Source organism: Trachurus trachurus (assembly GCF_905171665.1).
Source record: "Trachurus trachurus genome assembly, chromosome: 4".
In the NCBI taxonomy this organism is placed as follows: domain Eukaryota; kingdom Metazoa; phylum Chordata; class Actinopteri; order Carangiformes; family Carangidae; genus Trachurus; species Trachurus trachurus.
The window spans coordinates 11949928-11970217 of record NC_139898.1 but is presented as its reverse complement, the minus strand read 5'-3'; the positions used below and the strand labels follow the sequence as shown (position 1 = coordinate 11970217).

Sequence of the window (20290 nt, the reverse complement as noted above, 5' to 3'; positions counted from 1 at the left end):
CGTTATGTGTTTAAAATGTTGAACATTTCCTATGATAAGAGTAATAATAATAGTTATTTTCTATTCTCTGGTGCTGGTCATCATTACTTAAAGATTTGTGCAAAATCTGGTGAAAACCTCTGCATGTGTCTGGAGTCTGGTTTTGATAATCACTGGATCTCTTCTTCAAATCACAGAGCACAAACATTGCTGTTGTTCAGCTGTCTGGATGACAACCTCACAATGCTGTTGTGTTTTCCTTCTCATTTTAGGATGGGCGGTATCCCAGCTTGGAATGGAAAGGGAGAGAGACTCCTTCTCTACATCGGAATCATCGACATCCTGCAGTCTTACAGGTGATCATCACATTACATGTCGTCACTCTCTCAGTTTACATCTCTCAGTGTGACACAGGCCAGGCCTAAATATGCACAAGCCCCTGCATACCTTACTTGGCAGCAGCCATGTTTTCTCACACTGAAAGGACATAATCGCACCAGACAGCACATTTTAAGCTGTCTGCCTACAGCCACGCTGCTTATATTCATTCGCCTCTGACCTTAATATATAAGACATGTTTACCATCACTTTGTTAAACTGTGCTTCTCTTTGTTTCCTCAGGCTAATCAAGAAACTGGAGCACACGTGGAAAGCTTTGGTTCATGATGGGGTGAGTTTTTAATAGCTCTGTGCATAGAGACACAGCCAGGCAGATGCAGGAACGTGAACTATACTCTGCACACACAAGGTCAAAACATCTCTAGTCGCTCTTTTCTTATCAGGCAACAGAGGAATATCATTTCACCTTTTATTATTATTCAGTCATCACTCACAGCATGTCTGGCCCTCCTCTGGGGCGGCACACAGTTAGATTTGGCTTCTACCAGATATTAACTGCAGCCTCAAGCTTTATTTGTTCTCACATCGTTGTGTGTGTGTGAGGACTTTTATTAGCTTCACATCAGGGGAACTTTATTGGACTGAAGAAGAGCTCTCATCCATCCGTGTGAATTTTCATCTCTGTCTGCTCATCTCCCTCCTCATCTGTCCATCTCACTCGTTTCAGCCTGTAAACCTGTGAACATGCCCCCTGCTCCAGTCGCTCCACCCTCCCCTTCCTCTTTACACAGTTATTGTAGAAGTCTCAGCGCACAGACCTTTTGAGAAATATTATAATATGTCTGTGGCTGTGTTTGTGTTTCTGTGTCAAAGCTTATTAGAAGCCAGCTTTAGGCAGAGCTATGGATTACTCAAATGTTAATGATATGCCCACCACCAGCCACAGTTGTCTTTTATACAGCCAGTGTTTTAATATTGTTGTGTACACCATAACTTCTTCCTCATTGTTTTCTGTCGTCGTCATGAAGATTAAACATCGCTGAGCTTTTCCCACAGTAAATCACCTTTATGATGTGATCAGTCAGTAACAGGAGAACAAACATTGTTGTTTGAACTGGAATTAGTGGGACACACCTGCTGTCAGAGGCTCTAAACTAAACTATAAACTTGAATTAAAGGAGAATTCTGGTGATTTTTGACCCCTAAATCGTTGTCCTGATGGTCACCCAGTGTTGGGGGAGCAAAAAACACGACTAAAATTGATGCAGGCAAACCGGAGTTACCATGGCTAGACAGTGCTAGCGATAGCCACAACGCTAAAGTATGGGGGCAATTTTTTCAACCACAACAAACACTCAAAAAGTGGTGTGTCATAAGGATTCGAGTCATGTACCATAGACATTTGATTGTTTTTGAGTGTTTGTGGTTGAAAAATGAATCATTGACCATCAGGACAATGATTTAGGGGTCAAAAATGACCGGAATTCTCCTTTAAGAGTGTTCCTGAAACAGAGCTCTTTTCTGTTGTGAAATTTGTGTGGGTATTAAATTACAACATGGATTTTATTAATATAAACAAATCATATTAATTCACACACACAGGTTTAATTATTTCCACAAACAAAAAGAGTCCAGTGCTTTGAAGACTGGCAGCTCTGACCAGCCCACACACAACATTTTACATTGTGTGCTGCTGCCAGATCTGATCTCAGTGGAAATTTGGTAGAGTTTATCACTTACTGACTCGAGTGGGATTGATTAACACAACAAAACAGGAAGGGATTCTCAATCTTGAGTAAATGTAGCTAAAGCCAAGAAAATTTCTTGGACTGGAGAAGTTGATCAGAGCCACACAGTTTCTGGGAAGTGTGATGAAAAACATGGGGCCGCCATTTGTCTCAATTTCCACCATGTTTATTATTTTCAGTATTTATTCCAAATTCTGGCATAGTGGAAGTGACAACAGATGTCTCTGCTGTAGATATAGTGACACACTGTTCGCTCCACACTTAAGGATGTATGAGTCTCATATGGGGATGTCACGATTATAGATTTCCTTGGTACGATTATTGTCAGAGAAATAATCACGGTATTACGATTATCACGATTATTATGCATTCATTAATTTCCCAACACTATGTATGTGTAAAATCAAATATAGTCTAAATAGTTACAGAGCTAATTAAATATTTTAAGTATCTATTAATAAAGGACCAATTATATTCCCCAGGGGAATTAACTGTCATCTTTACTAAGAGTTTAAGTTTATTTTAATCTTTTTTCTTTGTTTTTTCTAATTACAAATGACCTGCAAACTTTTAAATTCCTACCGATTCAATGTTACATTAGGTAACTGGACCAGTATCTGTGCATTTACCTTTACTTTGGCGCACATGATGGTGCCGACATAATCTTTTTTGGAAAGTGAAGGTATTTAGGAATCATTGCGATAAATTAATTGTGGCGTTTAATACCGTGATTCATTGTGAAAGCAAGTAATCGTGACATCCCTAGTCTCTTACTCTGTTGCTCCATCACCTTGAAATACCTCACATCTATTTATCTACTCAGAAGTTTAGAAAAACTGATCTCAGAACTGAATCAGCCAAATCCTCCTGCCCTCACTCTATCACACCCTGCTTACTAACACCGCTCTCCTCTTCTGTAATACTCTCATACATAAGCTACAGTATGTGTGGGAGAAGAAGCAACCCCCGTGACAGCCGCCCGTGCGTCACTGCTGATGCCGATGCTGGATACTCCACACTTCTCTCTGTGATGCATACAGTCGGCTCAGCTGCGTGGATGCATTCAAACAAGTTACTCATAGTGGACTCCAGTGGTGCTGAGTCAAACAGCTAACGATAACTGTGTAGAAGAGACTGTCTCCTCCAACAATCCTGTCCTCTCTCAGTCTAAACCAAACACCAAGTGTCATCTGTCAGTCTGCTGGCAGCGCGATCTCCGTCTGCTGCCACATAAATAATGAAGAGACGTGTCCGTAGCCTCATCCGACTGCGTGTCTGTCCATCATTTGTCCTTTTTTTGTCCGTCGTTATGTCTCACTGGTTGACCCAGAGGGAAAGAATTACTGAAATGGGACACCAAGGGACTAATAGACGTTTAATCTACTGTAAGCGCCGCTTTGATCATTTTATCCATGCACCACTTGTCTCGTTAATCTCTCTTGTCTTTTTGTGTGTCTCCGCTCAGGACACTGTGTCGGTCCACCGGCCTGGCTTCTACGCAGATCGCTTCTTCAAGTTCATGAGCAGCAATGTCTTCAAGAAGAGCTCCTGTGAGTTGAATTCACATGGAGACACTGCCTTACATAGTCAAGCTGAGCTGTGAGGGAAGAGCCACAGACACGGATGTCAGATGCCAGGCTTTTCTCTCTTTTACTGCCAAGCTTTGACGGCAAAATCAGAGACATTAGCTTACAGCCTTATTAGGTGCTGCTTCATGTCATGTGAGAGAACTGCATCAATTTGATCCACACGCGGCTTTCCTCTGAAGCACTTTACAAGGATGTTTTCACAGAGAAAGAATTCACTGAAGCAGGACTTAAAGGGAGACGCCAACATTTTTTTTTTCGTGTCTTGCCTCACTCCCGAGTCCATGACAAGCAGATAGACACCATCCTTTCGACTGTGCGTGCAGTAACAAGGGAGAGCCCATATCGCCCGTAATTAGCTTAGCTCAAACGCTGGAAGTGTATAGGTAGCCTAGTGTTAGCCTCCCTGCTACCTGAGCCGAAACCAGCAGTCAGAAGCTGATTTCATTTTAGCTCTAAACTCTGTAAATACTGTATATCACTTTATCGACATTTCAAACATTTTTAGGTGAGAAAGTAGCCATTTAGATCAGCAGTGTGTCGTTAATTTGTCTAACCACCTACAGCTACAGTACCAGCTGTTTACAATTTTGTTCGGACGAATTCGGTGCTACTCAAGCTAGCCGTTGTGACCAACGCACTTCTGGTTACTTTCACAAAATAAAACACCCGTTGCCCTTTACATACAGAAAACCATGACGATAGAATTTGTGCTTTTACTTTGAAATAGGAAGCTAACCTACCCTCGATGTAGCTAGCTTGAACCAAAACCAAAAACCAAAAACCGATCCTGTCCCGCTACCGGCATTTTATTTATTTATTTTTTAGGGGCTTTTTTGCCTTTAATGTACAGGATAGTAGAGAGACAGGAAATGGGAGGCAGAGAGAGGGGGGGAATGACACGCAGGATAGGGCCGCTCGGCGCGGAACTCGAACCGGGGTCGCCTGCAGAGGACTATAGCCTCAACACATGGGGCGGGTGCTCTACCAACTGAGCTAAAAACCGCCCCCCGTTACCGGCATTTGATCACTCAAGATGCCTTACCGGAGAGTTTTGTCAGCTCTGAGACGAAGATCGGCCCGCCAGTTTCCGTTTAGAGTTGCTGAAGAGTTTCTCTGATGACTTTAGGTGGAGGCAGGCTAACACTACCTATACTCTTCCAGCGTTTGAGCTAAGCTAATTACGGGCGATACGGGCTCTATCTCCCTTGTTACTGCACGCACAGTCGAAAGGATGTTGTCTATCTGCTTGTCATGGACTCGGGAGTGAGGCAAGACACGTTAAAAAAAAATGTTGGCATATCCCTTTAAAACAAACATATGTGATTTCCTACACAATGAGATGCAACATACGTTCTCTAAAAGAGGTGTCTTAAAAGGTTTTAGATAAAGCAAACCACCAATTCTTCAGTGCAACATACAATATCACACATGTTTTCCCAAGTTAAACTGTTGATGTGATTTGTTCCTCAGCTCTGAAGTCGTCTCCATCCAAGAAGGGTCGAGTGTCACTGATGGTGCCTAAGTGCGGTGGTCCCGGCGCAGCCTGGTCAGCCAGCCAGCTGCCCTGTGAGAGGGATGAGAACATCTACGACCTGAGAGGAGCTCGCAGCTTCCCAACACTAGAGGATGAGGGTAAATAAATAACAAAGTTGCAGAGGATAAGATAACCAGACACACGGAATAAAAACAGAGGCCGCTCACAGATTCATAATTTGGAGCCTCAGTGCTTCATCTCTCTGTCACTGTGGGGGGATCAGAGTTTGACTTTGACTGCGGGCTGTCACAGAGAAGTTCTAAGCTGTCAGTCTGTGTAGAGTTCACTACATTATAGCTCACAGTGCAGCCTCAGTCCACATGACATGACAGTCATTTACAGTCTTCTTTTGTAAACAGTTACACCACTGATCTCTCCAGCCTTTGCTCAACAATTGGGTTGGAGCTGTTGCCATGGGAAACAGAGGACTACAGAGGCATGATCAGACTTTAGAGGGGGGGAAAAAAGTAAATGCTAGTGGAGATACTAGTGAAAAGAAAATCTTATTTTTTTCTCCCTCTCTCACACTCTGTCTCCCAGGGCGACCAGATCTTCTTCCATGTACTCCTCCATCATTCGAAGAAGCCACCACAGCATCGATTGCCACCACTCTGTCCTCCACCACCTCTCTGTCCATCCCTGAGAGATCCCCATCTGACACCGCAGAGCACCCTCGCTACAGGTAAAAACACACATTACTCACAGTGACATCAGTGTTTTGTCGGGTAAATCCAACTAAAATCACAACTTAAACAGTGGAAACCCAGATTATTGCGTCAGTAGCTATTTATGTGGATGTTTTAGGCGCCACACCTAATATGCTGCAGGTCTGTGTGCAGCTTGCTCTGACACTGTGTCCTCTGTCTCCAGGAGGCACACCCAGTCTCTCAGCCATGACGGGAGGTGAGTAGGAGACCATGAATGCTACTTTCACTTCATAAACCCCTTTTGAGCAGAATTCACCCTTCAGCTGTTTTTATGATGTTTTGAGGGTTGCTAGCTTTCTGTTTTCACAGCGTTACACACTGCAGGGTGTGGTGGGAGGTTAGAGGAGAAATGCGAGGTCGGACTGTTGGTCGGTGCGTTTATGAGTAGCCCTATTCTTCTTGCTGCTAAGATGTGGCCGCGTGTGTTTTTTCCACACGTGTTTCATTTCCTCTCTGCGTGTTTTTTCTTTATGTGTTTGTTTGTGTTCAGGACCCAGGAGGAGCTGCGTGTGCGTGAGGAGGATCAGCAGACCATCACAGTGGAGGTGGAGCTGAAGAGACACGACAGCGAGCCCACCATCTCAGCCCCACAGCCCTCCTCTGAAACCAGGTACATAAAACTCCCTGCAGATGGGATGTCAGTAAAAAAAACAACAACAATGTAATAACTTCCACAATCTGTGCTCCAATATGTCATGCAGTCATAAATATTACAAATATGTCATGAGGTAGATAAATGTAATTGTTGTAGATCTGTTTCCATGTAACCAAGTACTCAAATATGACTCGTATATGAACATAAAGCGTGAGTGATGGAGTCACTAATTCACTGTCAGTGGACCAGCTGTGTAGAAACACATAACACACACACACACACACACACACACACACACACACACACACACACAACATCATCAGTGAAGTTCTCGTGCTCTTGTCATTTTGTCTTTATTGCTTTACTACCTGAGTAGTATTAGCAAACAAGGTTTTATGGTTTTATGGGATTTCCATCCAAACTCTGTCACCTTATCGCAGGTTTTATTTTTGAATGTGGTTGTGTCTTTTTAGGAGTTCACACATGATTTACTTTTGCTATTTTATTTTTTTTGCTCTATTTCATTTTTTTTTTTTCCCCATAATTTATTTCAAACCAGAATAACATATTCACAGTACAACCAACAGGAACAAGAACAACCAAATAAACATCAAAAATAAATAAAATAAAATATTAATACAATAACAATACAAGGTTTGAAATGGGGATGGATGAAGCAAAGCTTTTACATTTCCATCCCCGGTTTACACATAGACACACAAAACACCATCAAGACACACACTACCCACTCCCCGCTACTGTACAGATCAAACATTTGTTGCTTAAACTTTCTTTTAAACTCACTTAAGTTTTTACTTTTTCTGATGCTTTCAGCCAAAGCGGTCCAGAGTGTTACCCCGCAAACTGAGATGCACATAGTTTAAAGTGTGTATTTTGTCACATGTAGCTCAGCCTCAAACACTGCAGCTTCCCATTACGCTGAATGTCGGTCAGTGTTTATCAAATGGACCACACATGACACACACAGCTCTGTACCCTTTTCTCCGTGAACAATGACAAAAATAGTCAGCTCTGCCGTCCGCTCCCTGTAGACATGGGAGCTGGTAGAGAACAGATAAGCTGCGGAGCTGCAGCGAGCCCTCCATGACCCCAATCATCCATTTGACTCAGTTTGCTGTGGCAATATAAATAACCTGCCGCCCCTGTCTCACCTGAGCTTTATCCAGCTGTTGGATGAGCGCACCTCACCTCACCTCACCTGTCCCATATACACATAAAACACACATGCCGTTTATAGGATGGCACACAGATGAACACTGAAAGCCGCCTGACCCATTTGTTTATTGGGCTCAGGGGTTCCCCTGTTATGGACAGATAAACGCTGCAGGCACTGTGAGGAGCAGGCAGCTACTAGACAGGAACTGGGTTATGAAAGTCTGCACATGCATGTTAATCTGTGTAGCGTGTGTGTTTTTTTGTCTTTTAATGGGGTAACACTGCGAGGCAGACAAGGGGCCGAAGGGGCCCTGACATGGGGGAACCAGCCAGTAGAAGTAGGGCAGTGGGGCAGGAAGCCTGCTGGCCTGGGGCTGCTCCCATAAAGCTACAAGGACGACCTGACACTTTGCATAATTTAACCCAGTTTTTAATTGATCCTGGTTAATTGAGTCAGCATTTCAGCTTTATATGCAAGTGAAGCTGCATCAGGATAGACGTATTTTAAAAAACGATGTGTAAGACACAAGGAGAAGCAAACAGAGGTGATTTAATGCAATAGCAGCAGGACTTACATTTACTGTAAGCTGGGCTGAGGTCAGGGGGGATTAGGGTGTGTCTGCTGAGGGAAACCAACTGAATAATTGGGTCTGATGCTGAGAAGGCAGTGGCTAGACATATGGCCTGGGGGTCTAGAGGGAGCTGGTGGGAAGGAGGTTGGTGAAAGCAGCTCGATTAAATCCGTCTTCACAGAGGAACCTCGACTCACCTGCAGCTGGAGGAGCTGAAAGTGAGTCAGAATATGGTTGGAAGAGAGGATGTGTAGAGAGAAAAGAAGAGAAATCTCAAAGACAGCATCAGCAAATGAAAGATGGAGGATAGAGATGGATATATATGTAGAGGAAATGAGATATTAGATGAAAGAGCCTTTTTACATGGCAACTGCCACCATCCTGTCCTCTTGTGTTATTCAGCCAATCAGTTCCCTCTTTGAGATGCCAACTCTGCTTTTTTGCCTCAGTGGTGACCAGACGGGTTTGTTTCTCTGATGGAGTTAAGCTAGACAGTCACAGAAGCTGAGAAAGCTCTGCGGATGCGTCTAAATCCTTCCTAATAGTTGATGATCTGGCCAGGAACAATGAAGGATTGTGGCAGCACACGGCCAGCTGGCAAATCTTAGCTTAAGCAGCTAAAACCACAAACACACCCGCACACACACAGATGTTGAATTTTAATCAGAGCCAGTTTACTCTAATAGCTTGGTCCTGTTTCTCTGCTCTGCTGCAGGAAAGTGGCTTTTGGCAAGTGACCCAATTAAAGGCTCTTGATGTCTGTGACTGCTGTGTGTGTCTGTGTGTGTGACCAGGTTGTTTATTTTGTTCCTAAATTTACAAGGTCCTCATATAATGATGACTGATATGCTAATTTTAAAAAACAAACCATCGAAAAGAGGGTTTTCTCAGTGGGAGATAGGGACACCCGGGGGAACAGGTGCAGCAGCAGATGTGACACAGCTCACAGAGACAGGAAAGAAACTTTAAACCCCTTTGTGTACAGTTGCAGTTTCGACTCGATCTGAATCGAAACACACGGATTCAAAACACATATTTTTTGGATTTAGTGTGACTTCAACTTTCCAAAGACGTCGTTATCTGTGAACAGAGGAAAAATCCCTCTAACAACAGAACTGGCCTGCGCATCACGAACTTTGATCGGTCCCTCATCTGCTTTTCCCCACAGCGAGGTCCCGGAGGCAGCCGGTGCCGAGGCTCCCTTTGCCGCTGCCGCGTCCGACTGTTCAGCGGCACCCGAGGCGGCGGCCCCCTCCTCCTCCTCGTCTGCCTCGGCCGCTCCCCCCTCCCCCGCGGCGGCGGAGGAAGCCCCGTCCAGTCCTAAGCTGGTGGTGGTGGTGGAGGCGGACAGGGCCAGCCAGGTGTCCGGCTCAGGCTGCACCAGCCAGGCTTCAGTCGATGATGACGATGACGTGCCAATCACAGACATCTACTTTGTAAGTAAAACTCCTCCCCCACACACACACACACACACACACACACACACATAGCCTCACACATGTACGTACACACTCTTATATATATACTTTAAGATGCTTATAGAAGTTGTTCCGCTGTGAAGACTAATGTAAACTGATCTCAGACGAGGACTAGCTCTCATCACTTCTCATCGTTTTGAGTTTCTTATTTTTATTTAGCCATCAACTCATCCCAGTGTCAGGATCAATGTGTTAATGGTTTGTTAAGTGACTGGACTGAGCTGTGTGATGCTCTCCTGCAGAGGCGTTGACACAAGGACCACAAAAAACAGGTGGAGACTCCGACTGGTACGGGAATAAGAGTGTGTGCAGTTCCTGCTTGATGTGTGTGGTGTAACCAGTTAAAGGACATGTTTGACATTTTGGGAAATATGATATGATTGTAGACTGCAGGCTATAGCTTCATATTTACAGCAGAGCCACAGGAGGAGTGGTGTCAGACTTCTTATCCAAAAAGAAAACAAACATATTTCCTCATGTGTCAAACAATTTCTTTAAACACAAGTGTGTTTGCAGAGTGATACCGGCATGTGCACCATCACTTTGCTGCTCCTCTTTAATACGACCTTCAGACACACACTCGCATTTTGTGTTTTTGCAATTTGCGCGAGTTCAGTCGGCAGGAGCCTCCTGCTACAAGCAGCTGTCTCACAGTGTCCAGTTAGCAGGTGTAAATGTGTCCAAAAGCACATTTATAAATGAATGTATGAGTGTCAGGTGGAGCCTGGCGAGAGACGCCACTGATCACAGTTACAGATAGAAACGTTCCCACCTGGCTGCGCTCCTGCTGGGTGTCCCCTGTCAGGAATCAAACACCCTCTAATGTGGCACGAGGAATCCTAATGTCCAACAGGTTAGTGGAGCTCTCAGCTGACTGACAGGCTCTGGCTTCATGCTTCAAAAAAGAGGAGACTGGCTCTCTGTGCACAGCAGCAGGGGGTCCGTGGCGCTGCATGAGGCGAAGTGACATCCTGAGGTGTAACTACACTACACAGAAACTGGCCTCGGGCGCTGTGGTCGCAGGCGTCCTCCAGGGAGTGACCACATATGCTGCTGACACACGGGACAAATCCAAACCTTAGTGCGAAAAAAAACAAACATAACATAACCTTTATATGGGAAATGGACAGGAGCATTTCACCTTTTGACATCTCTCCTACATCACTCAGTTTGGTCATCTAGCAGCTCATTCAGATAGATAGATAGATAGATAGATAGATAGATAGATAGATAGATAGATAGATAGATAGATAGATAGATAGATAGATAGATAGATAGATAGATAGATAGATAGATAGATAGAATAAAATGAAATAAAATAAATAAATAAAACACAAATGAGGCAGTACAGTACACTACACTACAAAGCCAGCCTAGTGTAAGAGAGAGCACGAACAAATGTGGAAGTGAAGCTATAGAATAAAATCACAGTGTAAGTGCATGATAAAGATAAAATACTATAAATAAAATAAATAGCAACTAATAAAACAGATCAATAGAAAATAGAAAGCCAACTTGTCATTTGATCATCTCTGTCTCTTTTTTTTTTTTTTTTACTATCTTTGCCGTCGTCATCACTTCTCCTCCCTGACATCCCACACAAATGAGGTTTCTGCCTGACCACTCAAGCTGCTCCTTCCATTGTTTAACGCCCTCAGGTGTTGGTTCACGACGCTCACAGAGAAAAGAAAGATTTCAGTGTCATTGCTCCTTTATTACTGAAATTGGTTCTGGAGTTCCAGACGCCGGGGGCGGGTTTGTTGGAAATGTTTTCTCGGACAAAGAAAATACATTGCTTGCGTAATTGCTCCTTGTACATTAGAGTCTGTTATTGTTGTAGTAAAGTGGAAACTCTGTCCCACTGTTTATTGATCAATTTGTTTTATAATTGGATTTGGTCGGTTTACGGTTCTGCTACTCAGTTATAAGCACACTGAGGGATTGATCTCTGGAAAGATGGATTCAAAATAATCCAGTCCAGTTTCTCACCTCTATCTCTTGGCCTCTGTTTAGTGTCCACACAAACAGGAGCAACCAGTTGTTGCGAAGGCTTTAAATGACTTAGTGTGTAGAAGAAATGTTTGAATTTTGATTCAAGAGACGGCAGCATTTGAGATCGTGTTTTTCCAGGGAAAACACTGCATCATTTAGCTCTGAGATAGGAGGGACTGTGTGACAGGTGTGTGTGTGTGTGTGTGCGTGGTCACTTAACAGGTTCTTCACAGTGGCTTGTTTCTGAATTATTCAGCCACTATCAACAGTCTCCACATTCACTTTTCATGATTCCCGCTCCGCTCACTCACCGTCACCTCTCTGCTCTCCCACATCTGATTGTTTTTCTTCCTGTCTTCTCTCCTTCATCTCCCCTCATTCTTCACCTCCACCCTCCTCCCATCTCTTCTTCTTATTCTCTCCTCTCTTCTCCCCCTTTACTGCTCTCTCTCTCTATCCATGCCTCCCCCCACCTCTCCTCTGCGTTTTCTCAATCCTCTGATTGTCGTCATGAGTCATAATGAAAGTGGCGAGTGAGGAGCGTGTTGTGTGGCAGGGAGATGTGAAAACAGCGTGGCTGCCAGACTTGTGAGTCTTGTCTGTCACCACTGATTCAGACCGTCTCCGTCGGGTTACACACCATCCATGACAATCATTTCCATTTTCACCTCAGCAGTCTTTGTTCTGGCATTTTTTCTTAAAAAAAAAAAAAAAAACCTTTTCACCTCAGCATGTTTCCCATTTCATTGTTTTACTGTGTTATATCAACTGTCCTCGCTCCTCTATCCCTCATCTCTATTTGTCATGTTTCTTTTTGTTTTGTGTCATCATGTGTCACGCTCGCCTGTTGTTGTCAGTTTCCTGATGGGAGGACGGTGGTGGTCTCTCCTCTCCGACAGAGGAGGACGTGCCAGTCCAGTTGGCCCGTAAGTGACAGGAGAGATGTGAGGGTAATTGGCTGCTGCTGTCCTGGTAATAGGTTTAGACCAGCTCTGTGCATATCGCTTGTTTAGTGACAGTGTTGAGAGGAAACAAGATTTTTTTTTTGGCGTGTACCACTTGTCATGATTTGTGGTTTATTCACTGAAGGTGTTTGCGATTGTGCTGAAACTAAAACCAAACAATGCCTACTCTGCAGCTCCCTGTGTTGTTGAAGACAGGAGGGTGAACAAAGACAAGACAAGACAACCTCTAAATTAAATTGGGGGTGTCTGTCTTTCTTTTAATCTTGTGATAATTTTCTTTTAATTTGTTTCCTCGCTCACTGACAGTCCGCCTCCTTCCTCTTTGCACCTGTGTGAATTGTGTGTTAGCTCCAGTGTGTGTGTGGGTGTATGTTTGTATATAGGCTGTGTGTGTGTGTGTGTGTGTGTGTGTGTGTGTGTGTGTGTGTGTGTGTGTGTGTGTTCAACATCATCCCACTCCGCCGATGTACCGCGTTGCAGCTGCTTCTCTCTTTTAAAGGGGCTGGTACCAGCAGCGACAGGGAAGCTCCTGAAGCTTTCACAGACTCTGTGGAAAGAGCACGTCTGCTTGTTGGAAAGGAAAAAAAAAATCAAACATCCTGTTGTTGTCGTGTTTTTGCTTCGACCGAGGATGCTCTCTGTGTCTGACTGTCCTGGCATCCTGGCTTTCTTCCCATTCCAACCTCCCGATTCCCACCCCTCATCCTCCCCCTTTTGGCTGATGCATCGACTCATCCCCCTCTCTCTCTCTCTCTCTCTCTCTCTCTCTCTCTCTCTCTCTCTCTCTCTCTACACCTCACTTTGCGTCCCCGGAGCTAGTCCACATGGGGCTGAACAGACATATGATTCATACACACGTCAGTAAGATCCATCATATTAACAGCACAGCCAGTTATTTGGTAATGCGTAACATCTTTGTTTGAGTCTGCTAACTGCTGAAAGGATTACCACATCCTTTTAAAGACTTTTAACATTTGTTCTCTATGTCAGATTCACACTTTCAATGTGTCTCAGCAACATTTCCTCCTTTATGCATCCCTAATTTTCATTTCCTGTCTTGTCCTCTCTTCTCCTGTGATCTCCTGTGTCTTTCTCTCCTGCCTGCCCCTGCTGCTTGTCTCTGTGCCTCTGGCCTTTCCTCTGTCCCTCTGGCCCCCTCTGCTGTGGTGGGTGTGTAAAAACAGCCTCCAGAGGACAGGACCTGGGTGTACTCTCCGCTACACTATGGCTCAGAGTCTAAGGCCCTGCCAGATGGGGATTGGGAAAGAGAGACAGTAAGTGAGAAGCATCGGACTAAAATATACAGCACAGGAAAAATCTCCTCAGTCGAGGAATAAATTCAGTCCTAGACCAGCGCTGTGTGGTGGTGATCTTTCATCCATCACAACAAGGATAGAAAGTTGTAGCTTAAAGGACAATCCTGGGTAAATTGAACCTGGGGCTGTAGTTTCCTAATATTTTAGGTCTAATAGAATGAATCTCAAGATTTTCTTTTTAATGGCTCCTGTTACGCAGACGCTGTCTGTCCCCGAATTGCCACGGCAGCGTATAATGGGAGCGGACCGATCTTACACTGTTTAGGCTGTTTACATCCCACAAAACCACATATTTTTTCGTGGCTATTCAAACATACACTGAGTGGTTTGTTTACTTCAAGAAAGCCGACATGTTTGTCGACATGAAGACGTTGTGGCTGTGAGTTGATATTCCTTTGCTGATAAAAACAAACGGGAGCTTCGCACGAGACTTTGTATTACAGCTCCGTTTACAAACATGTCGGCTTTCTTGAAGTAAACAAACCCCTTGGTGTAGGTTTGAATAGCCATCTGACGTTGTCTGTGGAAATAAAATGCGGTTTTGTGGGATGTAAATAGCCTAAACAGTGTAAGATCAGTCTGCTCCCATTATACGCTGCTGTGGAGATGCGGGGACAGACAGAACTACTGCATAACAGGAGACATCTTCAATCTTCACATTCATTCTTTTAGACCTAAAATACTAGGAAACTATAGCTCCGGGTTGAACTTGCCCGGTATTGACCTTTAACCCCGTATAAGAAGCTTCTACATTAATTCTAGAAAAAGCTTCTCAAGTCCCAAAGTCTGTTATTACTACAAGGGTAGGCTTGGTCTGTGTCCAAAAACCAATCCCTGCATTACAGCATTCTCCATCCTCATTGATAAGTGGGTGGAAATGGTCAGTGGCTGCCTTGCATGACCATTTAGTCCACAGCCGGCCATCTTGTGTCCCTCCAACAACAGGCTGCTCACAGTTTACTACACCGTGTTACTGCATCGGCCTGTGTGGAGCCATCACACTCATGCATCTCCAGACTCCCACAGCTCATGTCGTTAGATTTTCACAGTTAGAATGAGTTCAGTCAACTTACAGATGAGTCACATCGCACAGAACATGTTCATCAAACAATTGGTCCCCAGTTGTTTCCTTCAGTTTTAGGCCACGTGTATGATGTTTTTGAAGATGTAATAACACATTGATCTAATGTGCTTCTGGTCCTATGAGTTTACTTACTTACTGAAAGTTTTCGGGGTCAAAAATGTATTTTCGGTGTTAAAATACAAATCAAATGTTCTCAACCCAGACAGAGCTTTGGGAAATCTGACAAATTAGAGACATGGGTCAAAATGGAAATGACTCACCAATGAACCAATTCTTGGCTCTGACTATTTTCCTTTAGAAGTTTTATGAGTTTGTCCTTGGCAGGCTGCTGGTCTACTTTGTTCAGTGTAGCAGCATTTGCCCATACGCTATCCTCTGATTAGATGTGATCAGGCATTAATATTTTTTTTCTCTCCAACTCATTTTGTTTTTCATCTTTTTATCACATTAGACATGATGCTCTAATCAGACTTTTAATTAACTTGTGATGAATATAAAAGACGTCGGCCTTATTGAAAAGAAAGCAGTACTTCCTTCTGCAGTTTAAATACTACCATACCACCAGACTCTCTGCTGCTGTGAGTCACATCCAACCCAGTGAGCTCAATTACATGATATACGTAGGGTCGACAAATTAAAATATTTCATTTTGGCTCAGGACATCATTACTTTACAGCATTATGATCCAATATATTCCATTAAATCATAAGAAGATGTGAGCGACTCTGACACAGCCCACAGGGTTCACAGACTTTCACTCTGTAATCACTTTAATGTGTGATGCATGAACACTGTGCATCTTGACTTTTTCTATTTTCAGGTGTGCAAGGTTTTTTTCTCCTTGCTTCACCCATTCTGTTTTCCTTTTTTCACTTTCTTCTAGAAATGCAATTTGTTTAGCCGCCTTAGTCAAAAATACACAATTTTACACCCTGTGGACATCGATGTGTGTATAACGCGGACACTCTTGTCTAATACATTCCTTGTGTGTGTGTGTGTGTGTCTTCAACAGTAAACCGTGTTCTCTGGCAGAGAGGAGCGAACGTCTCAGTGGAGAGGACTCGTCGGTCTGAAGTCCAGATCTCAGCGGTAGCAGCAAGATCTCTGTCTGAGCCAGGATTTTAAACATGCATACAGAAACTGAACACACTGAGGGAGAAAGTGACTGAAAACCAGAGGGGGAAAAAAAAAATCCTGGCAGTGACAACATCACTGATTTCCTACCATCCCTGCCTTTCACCCTTAACAAATGAAAATTATATCGATTTAATATGTGTATGTGTGACATAGTGCGTATAAGGCCGTAGTCTTATATGTTTGACATACATGAAAGACAGAAGAAACTTACTGTGTGTTCTGTTTCACACAAGCACAGCCCTCCAACAGGCTCTAAAAGGGCCGTCACACTCACTCGCACTTAGAGTTGTGAGGTGAGAGGAGCTACTGGTTCCCCACTGTCAAGACCCAGTTGAAATGTTCATTTTAATGGTGTCAGTTGCAAGGAGAACATAACAGTGCTGTATGTTTCTGAAGAACAACACTACATGAAAAGGACAACAATACAGTACATGAGTCTCTGCTTCATGAAAAGAAGATAGAGGTGAAAATAAGAGCTCTTGTGACAAAACATTTAGTTCCTGAATTCACCCAAAATTAACCCGGACTCTGAAAGTCGATCGATTTTAAACTTTATATTGGGTCATTTAGTTGACCACATAATATTAATGTATAATTTTCATTAACATCTCATTTGATCTTTTTTTAATCAAATGAAATGAATGATCAATGAACATGATACTTAACATAGTATCAAAAACACAGTTGTTCATATTTTGTACCAAGAATTCAACTGGGAGGGGCGGTGCGCGGCACAGTGGGTAAAGCGGCCGCCCCATGTAGAGGCTACAGTCCTCCGTTTCATTCCCCCTCTCTCTGCCTCCCCCTTTACTGTCTATCTCTACTGTGTGCTATCAAATAAAGCCAAAAAGCCAAAAAATATACTTAAAAGAAAAAAAAAAAGAATTCAACTGGGACAGTTTCATGTTGTCCATCCAAGACTCAGCAACGCCGTGCAGGAAATCAGTCAGACTTCCTGTAGTAGCTCCTCCCACCTCATAAACTCTAATAAAAATGTGCAAAGACTGGTTCCACCAATCAGGATAAGACCATCAACCCTCCTTGGCAGATTTCAGTGTGCTCACTCAGAAGTGCATGATCAAAGGTGTTGGAGCGCTGTGCTTGTGCTCATAGAACTGGAGTTGCAGTGATAACCATTGTTTGACCAATCAAAACAGAACCTCTAGACATACGTCATCCTCACATTTCCAGTAGTGAAAATATGCAGCTTAGTTTATAGAAGACAGAAGCGAAAGATGCCATTTCCTTTAGTGAAGATAAACAGTTGAATTCATAGCATAATAATTTATATCAAATGTTTTTACTTTTTTTCTGAACGTTTCTTTGGTTGTTTTACTACTGTGAACTTTAATTTATTTTGTCTGTTTGTATTTTATTATAAGTCGTCATTGTTACTGGTACTTTTAACTTTGTAATGCTGTTTGTTTTTTCAATTTGCATCCAAAGAACTTAAATCTTTGTTATGATCATTTCATCACTGCAGCTTTTTAGTAGTTTATCTTTTCATCACATTTGTCATGTGTTGCTACTTTTTTCACTACAGCGCTTATGGAAACGGATGAGGCTTTTAACTATTGCCTTCAAAACAGACGGCATTAATTACAACACTAAGGCAGCAGACATTGTCAGTCATTACAGTAATCTTCACATCGTTGCAATGTCTTCCAGAGTTGCCCTATTTTTGGACAAGACGCACAAATTGTTTTTAACGGCAAATTCCACTTTTTTTTTGGTTTTGTTTTGTTTTTAGGTGGAGGAATAATCAGCATATTGGTGAAATTCGCTGTATCTGGTCCCCTCACCTCCTCACTATCGGAAATCCACTGACTAGACATTTCAGATGTTTGTAGATGTAGAACATCAGTTGTAGTATTTGCAGTCAATATCGTACCTGTTATCTGTATATTTGAATGAACACAGTGCGTCGCAGTGATGACTTGGTGAGACACAGCAGTTTGTAAGTGGGTTGAATGTTGTTAGCACTTGTAAAGAGGACCTGAAGACGAACTAGTGATAGAGGCCAAATAAACATGACATCACATTATTACACTTTTTCAGTTGGTATATAAAGGAGTTTCTGCTCACACAGGCTGATATTTAGAAAGTATTTATTTTAAGGATATCAAGAGTGTGCGTGAGTGTGTGTGTTGGTGAAGTCAATCACGGTTCATTGTATGGTTAGTGTTTACTGTCGTCTCTCTGTGGCTAACATCTTAGGACTCTCAACTACGACTTAAGTTCAAGTTCAACAAAGCGATTTTTTAGAATCTAACTCCAGAAGCCGTTTCTTCTGTGGGTTGGTATGTTTCTATGTGTTTGTGTGTAAGAGAGGACACATCAATGTCTGACATTGTAAAATAGAGATGAGTCCATTCTCATGTGCAGTGGCCAGTTGTAATCAGTTCACTGTGTTCAGCAGATGGAGACCATAGCAGCAATATTTTGTACAGTCTAGCTTTTGAGTTCATTTTAATTGCCTTATTGAAAAAATTTTACATGTTAGGCCTATCATTTGTATTTTTTTCACTTGTGCTGTTGTATTTATTTTCTTTCTCATAGTTGTGCTCCTGAGAATGTGTACATAAAATTATAAATACATATATAAAGATATACAAATATATTTTCCATTTGAATCGGAGAATATTATTTTTATTTGGTTTTATTTTTGCTGCTGGGCAAGAAATGATTGCAATCTACATAATTTACTGTATCATATTCTTCAGCGTGTTTATTGAGATGCAGCTGCTGTATATTTATGGTCCATAAACCACAGCTGTTTCTTTGTAAGATATCCAAAATGGAAAGATTTGTGGGTTTTACTGTACATGCAAATCAATAGGGATTCTTCCAACTGTTCAGCTGTGTTGTGTATGTGTTTTCAAATCGCGGTGTGCCCTCATCCAATAGGGAGAGTCCTTTACAGAGACATAGCATGATTTCAAAATGAATATGCATATCAGAAATATGTATTTATGTATATCTGTGTATATTCATCTATTTATACGTGAGGATAAATAGATGGCTGTATGTGTGTGTGTTTGGACTCAATCAGAATGAATACAAAATAAAGCAGTTCTATGAATTGTTGTCCATGGAGATAATGTCATGTTATATTTTTTTATTAACTCCTTAGTCAAGTCATCATACATCTAACACGATACATACAATACAATTTTTGATCACTTAACTGGTTGGTTTTGCAAGGCATAAGTTTCATTTGCAGGAATTGGGTACTCGGCTCAGCATGATTTAAAATAGCAATATGCACAAGCAAAGAGCTTTTTATTGATGTCACGGTAACCCTTTAATTTACAGGCAGTTAATTACGTGATAATGCCAAGAAATAACAATTAATTGCATAATGTCTAGAAATAGCCTAGGAATAACGGTCAATTTCATAGTAATGTTGAGAAATGGAGCCAAATAATGATTGATTGCATAGAAATAGCCTAGAAATATCGGTCAATTGCAAAGACTTGGTGGAGAAAAGCATGGAAAGTATGTGTAATATTTTGCCCTTATGAAAAACATGACATTACTATGAAATTGACTGTTATTTCTAAGCTATTTCTTGACATTAATATGCAATTAGTTGTTATTTCTTGGCTATTTCTTGACATTATCACATAATTAACGGCCTGTCAATTAAAGGGTTACCGATGTCACTATTCTGAGAGTGAATTTTGGAAACTATATGTTCAGCGATCCATGTAAGAATCTATGCAAAGCACAATAATTGTTTCCTGCCAAGTATTGTGGGATATTGTGAACATGGCGATCTGCCCATCAGATTCTGAAAATCTGAGCCTGATGGTGATGCTCCATGAGAGGCCAGGGGGGTTGCCAAGCTGACGAGAAAGTGTTCATGGAAATCAGGCTACCAGCTGTTGAGATATGTTGCTCATCTGACCAGCAAGCAGACATCACCATCAGGGCCTACCTGTGGGAAGAGAGGAATGAATTTACCAATGCAAATTCAGAGAAGATCACCTGAAGCCACCCTGGGCCCTTCAAGATAAAAAAGCACAGCCATCACTGCCATAACCAACACACCAGAGGGGGAATATTAAATCCCATTT

General features: G+C 42.5%; 1 protein-coding gene across 1 annotated transcript in view; it reads left to right on the top strand.

The window, feature by feature from the left end:
- Positions 1–19101, top strand: part of pip5k1ca (phosphatidylinositol-4-phosphate 5-kinase, type I, gamma a) — a 51174-nt gene extending 32073 nt beyond the window's left edge. Inside the window, exons 9-17 of the mRNA XM_083970863.1 lie at positions 252–335; positions 601–649; positions 3532–3616; positions 5126–5287; positions 5730–5871; positions 6060–6092; positions 6387–6506; positions 9408–9675; positions 16087–19101. Of these exons, the coding sequence (XP_083826989.1) occupies positions 252–335; positions 601–649; positions 3532–3616; positions 5126–5287; positions 5730–5871; positions 6060–6092; positions 6387–6506; positions 9408–9675; positions 16087–16089 (946 nt within the window). The 3' untranslated portion in view covers positions 16090–19101. The remainder of the gene's footprint in view (positions 1–251; positions 336–600; positions 650–3531; positions 3617–5125; positions 5288–5729; positions 5872–6059; positions 6093–6386; positions 6507–9407; positions 9676–16086) is intronic.
- The last annotated feature ends 1189 nt before the right edge of the window (positions 19102–20290 follow it).